At 50.6% G+C, this 12,906-nt stretch overlaps 5 protein-coding genes across 5 annotated transcripts; 2 read left to right on the top strand and 3 right to left on the bottom strand.

The window, feature by feature from the left end:
* Positions 1–1,020: 1,020 nt before the first annotated feature.
* N7515_005347 (uncharacterized protein) lies at positions 1,021–1,284 on the top strand (the record flags this gene model as incomplete). The annotated part of the gene is made up of 1 exon (XM_056666091.1): positions 1,021–1,284. One exon carries the CDS (start codon positions 1,021–1,023, stop codon positions 1,282–1,284), a length of 264 nt encoding a protein of 87 aa, XP_056519687.1.
* Positions 1,285–1,662: 378 nt separating this feature from the next.
* N7515_005346 (uncharacterized protein) lies at positions 1,663–1,941 on the bottom strand (the record flags this gene model as incomplete). Its single annotated transcript, XM_056666090.1, has 1 exon — positions 1,663–1,941. One exon carries the CDS (start codon positions 1,939–1,941, stop codon positions 1,663–1,665), a length of 279 nt encoding a protein of 92 aa, XP_056519686.1.
* Positions 1,942–3,370: 1,429 nt separating this feature from the next.
* N7515_005345 (FAD binding domain protein) lies at positions 3,371–5,435 on the bottom strand (the record flags this gene model as incomplete). Its single annotated transcript, XM_056666089.1, has 3 exons — positions 3,371–3,382; positions 3,437–5,367; positions 5,432–5,435. 3 exons carry the CDS (start codon positions 5,433–5,435, stop codon positions 3,371–3,373), a joined length of 1,947 nt encoding a protein of 648 aa, XP_056519685.1.
* A 2,003-nt stretch (positions 5,436–7,438) lies between these two features.
* Positions 7,439–9,380, bottom strand: N7515_005344 (putative GABA permease; the record flags this gene model as incomplete). Its single annotated transcript, XM_056666088.1, has 7 exons — positions 7,439–7,879; positions 7,938–8,263; positions 8,326–8,727; positions 8,783–8,865; positions 8,927–9,040; positions 9,096–9,166; positions 9,219–9,380. 7 exons carry the CDS (start codon positions 9,378–9,380, stop codon positions 7,439–7,441), a joined length of 1,599 nt encoding a protein of 532 aa, XP_056519684.1.
* Positions 9,381–11,034: 1,654 nt separating this feature from the next.
* N7515_005343 (uncharacterized protein) lies at positions 11,035–12,809 on the top strand (the record flags this gene model as incomplete). The annotated part of the gene is made up of 5 exons (XM_056666087.1): positions 11,035–11,229; positions 11,307–11,411; positions 11,471–11,695; positions 11,769–11,911; positions 12,011–12,809. 5 exons carry the CDS (start codon positions 11,035–11,037, stop codon positions 12,807–12,809), a joined length of 1,467 nt encoding a protein of 488 aa, XP_056519683.1.
* Between the last annotated feature and the right edge of the window lie 97 nt (positions 12,810–12,906).

The following is a 12,906-nucleotide window of genomic DNA, read 5'->3' as shown; positions in this document are numbered from 1 at the left end:
GACATCGTCGATATCGTAGGACTTTGACGAGAATGGCTGCAAGCACGAGGCGAAGGGCGGAGATCGCTTAGTCCTTACACATGGCAAGTCTGTAAAAAGAACAGAGTGCATTTGACGAAAATAACAAAGCTCAAGAAGAAAAAGAAAAGAGATCAACAGAAACTGAACAGCCAGAACAATGCTCTCGGTCACGATCAACTCCTGAGGTATACACGCCACGACCATGTGATCCAGGCCCCGAGTATCACAACCAGAGCCTTGTCGCCGATTGTTGCTGAGGCCGCCGAGTCCCATGAGGCGTAATGGTTGGACGTCCCGCTTCCGAAACTTGTTCGACTTGAGGTGACTTCTTTAGTTATCCCAAGTTGGTGCCCATTTCCATTCCAAATGAAGGGACGGTTCTGATAAGGTGGTTGACAGGCCTTCTCTCCATCTCCTTATGTATGCTGGGGAGTTGAACAGAACACAACAGAACGGGCGCTTCTGCTACACACATTCCTTTTACTTCCACCAAAAGGAAGTAATGGTGTTGTTGGGATCCTATCTTCCTTTCCTAGGTCCCTGGTTGCCCCCGCCATCTCTGCAGGTCCGTCGCAGATAGGCAAGAGAATGCAGGAAGTCAAGCACTGTTCATACTTGGCCATGGGTTGTTGAGGCAGTGGGTCAAAAGACCAAGTCTGTTTCTTCCCGCTATACGGTACTGGAGACCCCGCTGGATTGTTTAGCAAGGGCAATTCGCTTAAATCAGTTCCTTCCCTCCGTTGATCAGGTGGGTATATCGGTGCCCAGCACAACCAGAACAAGGGCCGTTAGCCCCACAGATAAAGGTGCCAGTCTCCCGAAAAGTTCTGAAAACGCCAGCGACCCGCACAGGCAGCCTCTTTCTCCGACAAGAATGTCACTAGCAGTTTCTTCTCCCATTATCTGCTTCGTTCGCGCTTGCCATTACCCTCTAGGCGCCTTTATGATGTGCTCATATCGAGGCCAGTTGGCTTGGATCGGATTCCTCGATTGATCATCATGTGGGTTCTCGGTGCCCAGCACAAATCGTATAGTGGCGACGCACAAACCTCACTGGATCCTGGCCTGCATGCCATCGGTGATTCGAGACGAGCCAAGCAGCAAGCCATGTATCATGGATATGCCGCAGGGTCCATCGAGAAGAGCGATTGTAGTCTCAAATCGACACGAGAAGCAGCGTCCCGCCAAATGGAGTGGCGTCGAGTTGCGCCTATCAGCTCCATGTCATTAAAGAAGGAGCGAAAGAAGGGGGCTATGGTATAGATTCGAGAATGGTTCTCGCACCTAAGCAGAAGCTGCAAGGCTACCTCTTTCACGTTTCAGTTTCGCGCTCCACCGGAGCAGAGGCCACAATCGAGCAACTTCGCCAGTCCCCATATGACGCCATGAATAGCTCGTTGAGTTGGTATAGTAGTGGGTTGGGACAGGCAAGCAGGACGCAACATGTTGGACAGGCGATAGCTGGAGATCATCCGCTTGGTCCTTACACTTCAGCCGTCAGACATTCGAGAAAGAATGAAAGGAAGTGGACCGTGGTATAGGTCAGAGAACGGCTCTCCGCAAACATAAGGCAGAAGTCTCAAGAAGCCAGGCAGAAGTTTGCCTCTTTCTTGCCACGTTCCAGCGGAGTAGGGCTGTCTGTCAATCGACCCAACCAGTCCACCTCACCAAATTTGGTGGAGAGAGGAAAGCAGAACGGAACATCGCTGCCACTCGCTGGCGAATGCCCCGCAGATTAGGGATGACACCTCCACGGGACATGAAGTTGCTCGCCACGTCAACTGGCATATCAGCCATGGTAAGAGAGCCATGCCTATGCCGCTCTTGGATACCGTTGGTGATTAGCGTAGGAGTGTGATCAACGGAAGGTAGGTTTAGCAGAGCACAGGGTCCAACGCGGACGGGGAGGAGAATGGCCATTATCTGCGACCTCCCAAGCTGTGGCAAACAGGCTTGCGGCTGAGAAGCGTGAGCGCCATGTGGAGTCCATTCAGGCAATCTAGCAATCCCAATTATCGGCAAGGGAGCAGAGTCTCCACCACCTTGCGCATGTCGTTTCTCCAGGCCCGTTACCCATGTTCCAAAAAGGTCGCCACAGGAAGGATTTTGGGTTGTTGGGACTTGGGAGCCCGGTATCTAGGTATAGTCCGCTCGGTCTGGCCTCCTGATATGTCGGAGGCGTCTGGTCCGTGGTGATCATGGGTCTGGTGATAGAAGACTTGTGAGCTTTGAAGGGGATCGGAAGTGGGTAAGTGATGATAAGGAAAACGGTTGGACTTGACTATGTATAGATAGGTGATGAGATGACGATGAAGGATGGAGTAACGCGTTGATGAGAGATGAGAGGTTTAGTTCATACCTATAGATGGGCCATGGTGTTGATCTGAGGATGCGGAGACGAAGTAAGCCGTCGATGGCCAGAGGTAGGAGGCTGGGTTTATAATTATATAGATGGAGATGAGGAGATGGAGATGAAGGAAGGAGTTGATGAGAGGTAGGAGAAGGGTTGGGTTTATATAGACAGAGATGGGTGATTGTTTGGCATATGCAAACTGGGAGTCATATGGTCAAGGGGTCAGGGTGAGACTGAGAGCAACTTGTCACATGATCTTCGTCTCAATAGAAAGTCTCTGATAGAGAGGCTGTTCATATGACAGATACATGTCTCTTACTGCGCGGTGTCTGCATGATTATGTGCAGATTACCCTGTTGAAAACTGTTGCGTGGTAGTGCGGTGCTAGATCTGCGTGATTAGCCACCAGCTATTGAGAGACAGGATACCCGCAGCAACCTTCGACGGGCCAAAGGATTTTTACGTTGAGAGGCATTTAGACTGAGAGCTAAGTGAACAGGAGCCACCGAGCCAGAGACAAGAGACATCGTACGGGCTCTGATTGTGTGTGAACGCCGGACAGGATTGAGCATGTTTGAGTGTCTTGGCAGGCTTGAATAGTCTAGGTAGCAAGAACCTACGGGAGACAGTCAGTGAATTATCATAGGAGACGAATGATTGTATAGATAATGTGTATTTTTGAGTGACTGGATATGGCAGAAAAAGGAACCAGTCAACAATGAAGTAAACACACAATAGATGACCACCCCGCTAAATAACATGATCATGTAAAAATATCACGAAACAAAAGACCAAATGACAACCCGGATGTTGTGTACCATTGAGGAGCACGAGGCGAAAGAAGAGTAACCGTAAAGCTTTCATGCAGGCAGACGAAACCGATATGTACAACCTGTAAAATGCGGGTTTTTTTGCACGAGGGTAGTCGTGACGAAAAATATACACAATCGAGACATCCATGCAACTCAATTTTGGTGTCCATCTGGTATGAACAGATCACCAAGTTTCCTGAAGAATGTCAGTAAGAGTAATCGCAAGAGAAAGAACCGGAAACAAACTCACAGCAATATACTGCCCCGCCTCCTTCTTCCGCTGCCAGAACATATTGGCCTCCTGGGCATTGAGATTGCCCTTCGCCATAGCAACATCAATAAGCGCAGCCTCAACACCCTCACCCATGCCCTTGCCCGATCCGCAAACAAACACCCGCCCATCCAGCGAGTTGATAACGAACCAGACAAGATCAGCCTGGTGTCGAACCTCCTCCTGTACATATCGACTCTCGCCCCTGCGGCTCTGCACAACAGTGCGCACCTTATCCTCATGCACACCCCACTCGCCAGAGTAAAGCTCGTCAAGCAGTGAGTCCCGCACACCTTGCAGCACCCACACCTTGTTCGCGCAGTTTGCGGACTGCAGTCGGCGCTGCACAAACCCGCGGAATGGAGCGATGCCCACGCCCGCGCCGATGAGCAGCATCGGGCCGTCGGAGGCAAAGCGTGTTGCGAGAGGGTTTGCCATCAGGCCGCGGAACATCGGAATGTGGAGGTCGACTTTCTCACCCTTGGCTTCGGCGGCGATTAATTGCTTTGCGAGGGACTCGAGGTAGCCGGACCCAACACCTGTGCGGGTGCCGCCGCGCCAGTCTTCGGACTCGGCCACGGTAACGGCTATTTCGATTAGACGACGGCATTCGCTGCCTTTATATCGGCAGGAGATTTGGGGGTCTTGGGAGAGAGAGTAAAAGCGGGGCATCAGAGTGTTGAGGACGGAGAGTAGGTGGTCGAGAGGGGGTTGAGAGGAGGGGAAGGCGTGAAGGAGTTGGGAAAGGGTGACGAAGGAACTGGTGCGCAGATCGCAGAAGGCGCCTTGGCCTTCGGCGGAGGAAAGGTATTCCAGGATTTTCTTCTCCTGTGCATCGCTGCTGTGCTCAGCGAGAAGACGGAAGAGGGGCTTAGTGGGTGCGTAACTCTGGATATCGGAGCACCAGCTTAGCACTTCGCGTCGGGTGGTGATCAGCTCGCGGGGCTGGTCGTCGCCCCAAATTGTCGGCCATCGGCCCTTTGTGGTGCGCATGAGGACTTTCTTGTCTCGCATGGAGTTCGGCACACCGAGGAGGTTGAGGACGTCCTCGACTTCGGAATCTTTGTTCTTAGGGCACACACCAATTGCACCGCCGACTACAAAGTCGACCATGCCGCTCTCTGCGGGATAGTCGGTGACATCGATGTCGAAGTGGTAAGTACGCTTCTCGGCACCGGGCCCTGTCAACTCACGGGTATGGAACAGAGGCGCACGGTAGACCGAATAAGGTGGGTGAGGTTGCACAAATTCGGGCGGGTGATCTGCGGGACCGAGAGTCATATCAACCGCCGTTGCCGGGAGCGGTTTGAACGAAACTGTCTTCTCTGGGAGTGGGGCAATGTTGGAAAGCTCACTGTCCATCGTGAGGAGGTCGAGGTTCAGCTTCAGGCTATCGAAAGCCTTGTTCCCAACAGGTCCAGTGATAGAGTTGAACCCTGAGATTGGTCCATCTACAGGACGCAATGCCTGCCCTCGGCAACAACCACCGCCACAGCAGAGGGATTGAAGCTTCTGAGTGCCTGATGTGCCCACATTCTCCAACACCCGCCTCATATCATTGGAATTTTGTGATATCAAGACGGTTGATGCCCGTCGTCTTTGCCGACCATTTTCAGGCTTTCGGTCTGCTAGTTCTTCCTCCAATTGCGACTCGCTGGTTGGCGTCAGAGGGGTATCCGGGGACTCTGAGCCGGCAGATTCAGTGCCTTGCGAGGAGCTTGAGGAGACGACATTGAAGCTTATGTCGGTTACCGAGAGCGAACGCACACCTCGGGGCTCTTCCGGAATTGGGTTATCTGGGTGGGAGGTCGAAGAGATCGGTATTTCCTGATACGTGCCTCTGGGAGGGCGTAACCCCGTTGGAGTTGGAGCATAAGTTACGGAGGGCATGATGGATTGAAGGGCATGAACTATGACGATAATGTCAGAATTAAGTCACGGTACTTGGTCGATACTTGACTGTGTAGTGCATACCCATGAGGAAGTTTAGAGGCGTGGTTCGAATGACCGAAAGGTTACGCCAGATTCGAGGCAATAAGGAAAACCGAGGATATATGAGTCGAGACGTGGTGGTATATGAGGGACGTAAGAGGCCCCTTGTCTCTATTCTATGAATAAATCATGCGTCGGACAGTCGAGTTCATTGGGAGAGTCAAGGGTGGAATAAGGATGGAGGACATGAACCCGAGCAATTTCTTGCTGGGAGGATAGCTCGGTTCGAAAATAACGGTATATGTAATATGAGATAAGACATGAGAAATACAGTCTTACAACAGGGAACGGGGACAAGATCGGAAGCAGTCAGGGATTTATCAGATTCGCCACATTCTTCGTCACCGGTTATGTTACGCGGTTGGTTCCGGCTTGGTGGATTCTTCAAATGTTCGTTACGGTACTTATGAATTACCCCATTCTTGATATTGACTACCAGGGATCATAGTTGTCAGCAATAATAAACAATCAACTACTGGATATGGTGCTGACTCCATTTGGGGTTATTGTATCCATCTTGATCGACGGTGCATATGAAAAGAACAGAGTGTACGGAGTAACGGCGTACTACACCGGTATTGACGTCAAACAGCCGAGGCGGGCCCGGTACTGGGTGTAAACAGAACCGTACAACAGATCGGTAAGTTAGACGAGTTTCAATGTAGGCTATTTCTACATATTGTATCTGTATCTTGCTACTTGGTTGTACAACCACATGCGCATTCTACAAGGATAATTTGATTGGAATTGGAAGCATTGGAAGCATTATGTACACAGTACTAGGTAGTAGAGCTCCGAGGTCGGCCGTAAATGTCACGTGCTTGTATAAAACATGTAACAATATCGTACCATACAGTACCTCGGTTATCAGATCAATCAGATAGCGAGACAGCGCGGAATCGGTCGCCCCTTTGAGTATGTAATCGCATCTGATAACATCACAGTAACAAGTCATCCCCGCATGTCACCTGGGCAGCATACGCTTGTTATGTTGTGCATACCTTCTACGATCCACATCTTACATGTACGCGGAATCCCAGACAGGGGGTCCCTCGAATATGGACAAAACATCCCATTCTTACAAATGGGTCTCTACTCATATTGATCACCCCACTTTCCGAACAGCCGGTCTAACCTTGTGTCTCCTGTTGGACTTGGCTCATCAGTCATCACAGCCTTTTAGCCTAGCACAACATACATACATGCCGCTCGGTAGCCCATCGATTGCCCGACCGACCGGCCCAGGAGGGGAGACCAGCCCGGGCGAGATCAATCAGTGGGTTATTCTGAGTGGGCTAGGCCGCTAACTAGGGAGTTCTACTGTGTTAGAGAAGCAGAATCCAAAGCAGATCACCCTTAGGGCTTCCGCCCGGGGGCCGGGGGCGCTCAGGGGTCATGGATTCAATAGTCGCTCATAGCCTGGAATCACTCCCTACATCAATGTACAAAGTACAGAATACGCATTCGCGAGCTGACTAGCTCGACCGTGTGTGTCACTACGGCGTATGTCTCACTCTCGCTAGTGGCGCCGTATCTCGGCTCCTGGGCCGATCCACTTTGTGTCTTGTTTTTGCGGCTTGGGATGGCGTTTTTGTGTATTGGACACTGTACAATACGAAGTAGCGTGCTTGGGTAAGGGGAACGGCACATGACACGGCTAATCCGTGGACCGTTCCATCTGATAACTTAATCTCAATCCCGGCGGGACGGTTAAAGGCTTTTCCTGAAGACCTCTCAGGCTCTCACTATCATCACGAATAACTAGGGTCGTCAATATTTGCTAGTCTATTCGATCGAAATGCATGAAACAAGTGTAATAACAACAAAATCTCGACCGTACCTACATCACACATCGTAAGCACCTATATACGTCACATCATCACATCATCATAATCCAGTAGACCATCTCCTGAAAGCCAAGCATAAACAGAAAAGGGGAAAAAATAAACAGAAAAAAGAGGAAGTCTGCAGCCCACTCTCACCCCAACCCTAACTATTTTCGTCTCTGTGAACTAAAGCCACAGGCGGGATAAAATAATCTTTCCCCCGAACAAAGTAATAAATCGACGCCGATCCAACGATGCCGACATACATCGCCACACTCCAGTTCATCGTTTCAAGCGTGACATCCGTTGACAGAGGGAAGAAGGCAAAGACAAACAATGGACACAGAAATGCCAGGGCCCCGAAGTTGACCGCCATACCGTATTTTCCAAGTGACCACCGGTGATGCGGAAGCGGCTCGCCCCGAACGCGCTTCAGGAATACGCAGGCGATTGAGACGATGTACGCTGATAGCAGGGATGTGATTGTTAGCGAGGTTACGGCATTCAGAGCCACCTGCGACCCGAGGTTGACCATTGATAGTAGGATCGTGACAACTAGAGACACCAACACGGAGTTGAGAGGAATGTTCCAGCCTGGTGTGACCTGATATTTGATGATTAGTACTCGATCACACAGGTTAAGAGGCAGACAAGTGACTTACATATGCGAAGAACGACGAAAAGGGCAGGCCCTCGTCACGCGCAAAAGACCACAGCTGCCGCGACGCCGTGGCTACTTCGGTGATGGTACTGGCGATTAGGGTTACGACCACCACGGCTGTCATAGCGTTTGTTGCAGCGATGCTTCCGGTGGTGTTATAGAAGATCTGAATGAATGGGAATCCTGTCGGGGTGTTCAGGGCTTTGTCGACGTCGCCCAGTGTGAAGCATAATGTGACTAGCATGATGAACCCTAGCACACCGTTGACGGCGACAGAGGACATCATTGCTTTGGGGAGTGTTTCAGATGCGTCTTTAATTTCTTCGGCTTTTGGATGTTAGCAACTTGCACCATGCCAAATGACGCCAATCCAGAGGGCTCTTTCTTACACATATGAACAGAGCAGTCATACCCAAGCATGGATGTAATAGTCGTCGACAATCCGACCAGCGTCGCAGTCCCAGGGTTATTCCACCCGCCGCCGTTGTTGAACGTGGTGAAGACTGCGTGGGCATTGTTGCGCGGCGCAAGTACCCACAATGGGATGATGATGGCGAACAGACCAACAACGTGGATGATCAAGATCAGTCCTTCCACGAAGGGAAGGTTCTTGGCCAGGAAGGTGTTGAATAGAATTGAGAAAGTCGAAATGGCAATCACTAGCATAGTACCGTGCCATCGCTGGAAATCATAGTCTGGTTGGTTCAAGACGATCAGGCCTTGGATGATTGTGCCAGCAAGGTAGGCTATGGTTACGATGGCGCATTGCCATCCCATTGCAGAAAGCCATCCTGAGGATATGTCAGCTGATGAGGTTTATTTAGTGACTAGCTACACAGTATTTACCTGTGATATAGCTTAGGAACTTTTGCCCCCTCTTGGGTGCGAATTCTGACACCCAATGATACTGCCCACCAGCAGTGGGGGCCCTATTGTCAATCAATCAGTACCGACAGCTTGCCAAGAAGCCATAACACATCAAGCACATACATTGAGGCCATCTCAGCGATGCTGGCGTAGACAAGGGTGAACCCTATTGAGACGCCGATGAATCCCCATATCAAGCCCGCTGTACCGCCGTCGGTCAAGCCAGCCGCCAACAATCTATTAAGGGAGTCAGTGGCCCGCATGATCATCATATGCAGGGATGAACGCATACGTCAAGATGACTTCCCATGTGCAGATCAAAGTGCAGCCAAATCCAACAATGGAGATAAAGCGGAAATTTCTCTTCTTGGTGTCAGCAAGGACAGTATCGAGAGATAGAGCAGAGCAAACTTACTCGAAGAACTTGCACTCGACCAAGAGCATTCATATCCCGCTGGTCAGCCAGAGTGCCCATATACCGGGGCTCAACAAGGCCTTTCTGGCCGTACTCCTCGTCGTCATCGAGGCCGGTCATGGTCTGCTGCGAGTCAGGCCTGGATTTCTTGAAAACCGTCATGTTTGCGAGTTTTCTAACAAACAGACAATATATTGAAGATGAAGATGAAGATCCCCCGCGGGAAGAAAAGATAGAAGTAAACCCTATATACCCTGGCAACTCGAACGCCCCGATGGATCGTGCAAGTGAAGTATATAGTGCGCGACAACAGAACCACCTAATAAACCTAACAGAATCTTCTTAACCTAAAGAAGCAGGTATTAGGAGAAACTCCAAGGAGCTGGGATTATCTCTGCATTGCAACGGAAGCGTGGTTTCGACGTGGGAGCAAGACATGGCTAGGGAAAAATTCTCGCCATGTGGACAAAGAACTCTCAAACACCTCGAAATGACACATCGTTGTTTGATGGAGGCTACTGCATCTCACACCCAATTGAGAATGGAACTGTTGAACTCATATTTTGGGAGGGCTGTCTATCCCTTGTCTCGTTGTGCCTGGAATGGGGCTATTGGGACCTTGCATGCCAAGGGGGGCGTTTGCACATCTAACATTGGACGTTAGACTTGAAGACAATGTTGGAATTTGGACTGCTTTCTGGGGTTGTAGGGCTACTCTAAATTTCTACACATATGTGCTATGTGTTTCTCTTGTTGTTGGACTATGGATTCTTTCTTCTCTTTGGGCGTGAACAAAAGGAGATGACCAAGACGATGTATTGAAAAAAGAAACAAAGAAATCCCATGTATGTAACCCTTGAGAACGGGCTTTGACATCGAATTATTTACATTTCTGATGTATCGCTCGAACTAAATTTCCTATTAATCCTGGTCGCAGATCCCTCCCTTGATGCTTATCCCCCAGACACTTCCGCCACACGCCATGCCCAGAACAAACTGGGCGCCGGGTGGTCGCACTAGCCCCTCGCGTTGTTTGCTTCGAAGCAACAGACGAGCCTATCGGAATACAGCCTGCTGAAAACCCATGCCAGAATTTACAAGGGGGCACATGCAGCCATGCTGATCTACGCTACAGTGAGCCGCTATGCCCTATAATGCACAGCATTAATCTGGCTTTGGGAGTCGCCTTGAAGTGAGGGAGAGAAGGCAAAACGCCATTCCAACCCAGATGACCTCAGCGTCAACAAGAATTGGCAATAATTCGCAACGCCTACAATGCATATTCTGCCGTTCAGGTGAATAGGAAGCCTTAGGAAGGGATTAACCATCCACGCACGGCGTCGGCGCCAACATCTACCCATCCCGTAGGTACCCAAGCCCTAACTTGTATCCTGGGAGAATACACCATTCCATGTTGTCCGTCCCCGAACTCGATAACCCGTAGCTTCAACGGCTATCGACATATGATCTGGCAACCCAGCAACAATCACAATCGCAAGCAGCCGTAGCCCAGCTACTCGGGCCTTATCGCCTCGAACTCGCCGCCCGCATACCTCCTGCTTCTGCCCCAAATTTAACTGAGTATATACAAGCACAATATCGAAACCAACCCCTTCTTTCATCAGTCCCGCCTTTCCACCCCACATGGCTCTCCAATCTGACAGCCTTCCACGGTTCATCCTGTGTCTGTGTTGATATTCTCCTTCTCGTATACATATACATGGACTCCGTCCTTGCACATGGTATATTCGTTGGAACTAGCAGGATCATTGTCTAGCCTCCGTTTGAGCTGGCTCCTGCTTCCCCCACCCCTGCCATGGGCCCGTATGTGCCACCGGGCCAGTCGCCGCCCTTTGAGGTTGTCGATGAATTTCACCACGGCGCGTGGGTGATTATTACAGCAGCGCTGGGGCTGGTTGTTACGCTTGTGTGCTTGTTGATTCGGCTCTATGTGCGGCTTATGTTGATTCCGCCGTTTGCGCGGGATGATTGGATTTTGTTAGGGGCGACGGTGAGTTAGGGCTTATATCGGGAAGGGAAGGAGATGCATGAATAGAAGGCTGATACAGGAATTTGATTGATATACAGGCCATTGCTGTGCTGCAGTCTAGTCTGATCTTCTACGCCTGCTCGCGCGGACTCGGCACATCCATCTCGCTACTGAAGGATGGTCGCCTCCATCAGATCCAGGCAGTAAGTCCCATTCCGGCTTTTTATTTCATCGCTTCCCTGAACCAAGACTGAACAGCTAGTTGCTCGCAACAAGCGATGTCATCTCTTTGATAATCATCTATCTCTCCAAATGCTGCGTCGTGGCTATCTATCTCCGCCTTACGCCCCAGAAACCACATAACCGAGCATCCTGGGCGACCCTAGCTCTCTGCACGGCCTGGGTGATCCCAGCAGTCTTCATCATCCTGGTCAATTGCGAACTAAATACACCGTGGCGGAGTGACGGGGGCCAATGCCGCAACCTGGTATGTACAAACACAAGCGATATATCTCAAACCTCAAATCCACGAGGCCGTCTCTAAGGTTGATCATAATTAGTACAACCGATGGCAATTCATCGCCGCTGTCGACGTCATCACAGAACTTCTCCTCTTCCTATTAGCTATCGTCCTCTTAAAAGGCCTATTCATGTCCCTCCGGCGCAAACTAGCCGTTGGCTTTGCTTTTATATTCCGCTTTCCGTGAGTAACACCCACCAAAATGATAGATCATACCTACATCGGATCCCGGGAGAGGGAAAAACACACCAGTTTACGAAACTCACCTCGTCTCAAATACAGTATCATAATATTCTCCCTATTCCACATCGCAACACTCCGCACAGCCCTAAACAACAAAGACACAACCCTCGCCGCCGTCGAACCCACCGTCTGGATGCAAGTCGAGGTCCATTACGCCCTAATTGCCTGCAGCGTTTTCTGTCTCAGACCCTTCATGGCTGCCGTTAGCACCAACTACGGTACGGCCGGTGACTCGACACTGGAAAGTAGCATGTCCAGATCCCGCGAGACGAAAAATAGTTCCAAATCTGGCTCTGTTTCTGGTTCTGGTTCGAATTCAGCTTCGAGGGCCATGTCGCAGAGTCGCGTGCAGAGGAAGAGAGCTGGAACCGGGTCACATCCGCTGTTTTGTCCTGTTGGTGGTGGGGGTTCGACGAAGAATCCCTCCTCATCGGGTCCTGTGGGGGCTGATGCTGGGCATGCGCCGGGGAATAATCAGCACAGCGCTGGGGATGGTGCCGGGTCGAATCCTGTGCGCGTGCCGATGCGTCGGTCGTTGTTCGCGTTCAGTGAACCCCGTAAGAAGAAGAGTTTCTCGAAGCTGGAGAAGGGGAAGAATAGAGTTAAAGCCGGGTCTAGGGGGTCGTTTCCTGTTGCTTCGGATTTGATCGAGCTTGTGCCGAGGACGCATACTCGGAATCCGAGTGCTGCGGGTGCGGTTGAGCCGGAGGAAGGGGAGGGTGCGGATAGGATGGTTATCCATAAGGAGGTGAGGTATTCGATTCAATATGAAGATGAGGCGGAGGGGAGCGCGCGAGAAGAGTTGAAGAATTCTGTTGATGTTTCTACTTATGTATAACAAGAAGAGATGGCTGCTATAATGGTTCCTAGCCAGGACACATGCATCGATACATGTAGACACTTTCAATAATGGATATTATGGATAGAAGCTAGTG

The sequence above is a fragment of the Penicillium bovifimosum genome (genome assembly GCF_028826915.1).
Source record: "Penicillium bovifimosum strain IBT 22155 chromosome Unknown utg000005l_segment0_segment0, whole genome shotgun sequence".
Lineage (NCBI taxonomy): Eukaryota > Fungi > Ascomycota > Eurotiomycetes > Eurotiales > Aspergillaceae > Penicillium > Penicillium bovifimosum.
This window is presented reverse-complemented; position numbering and strand designations above follow the sequence as displayed.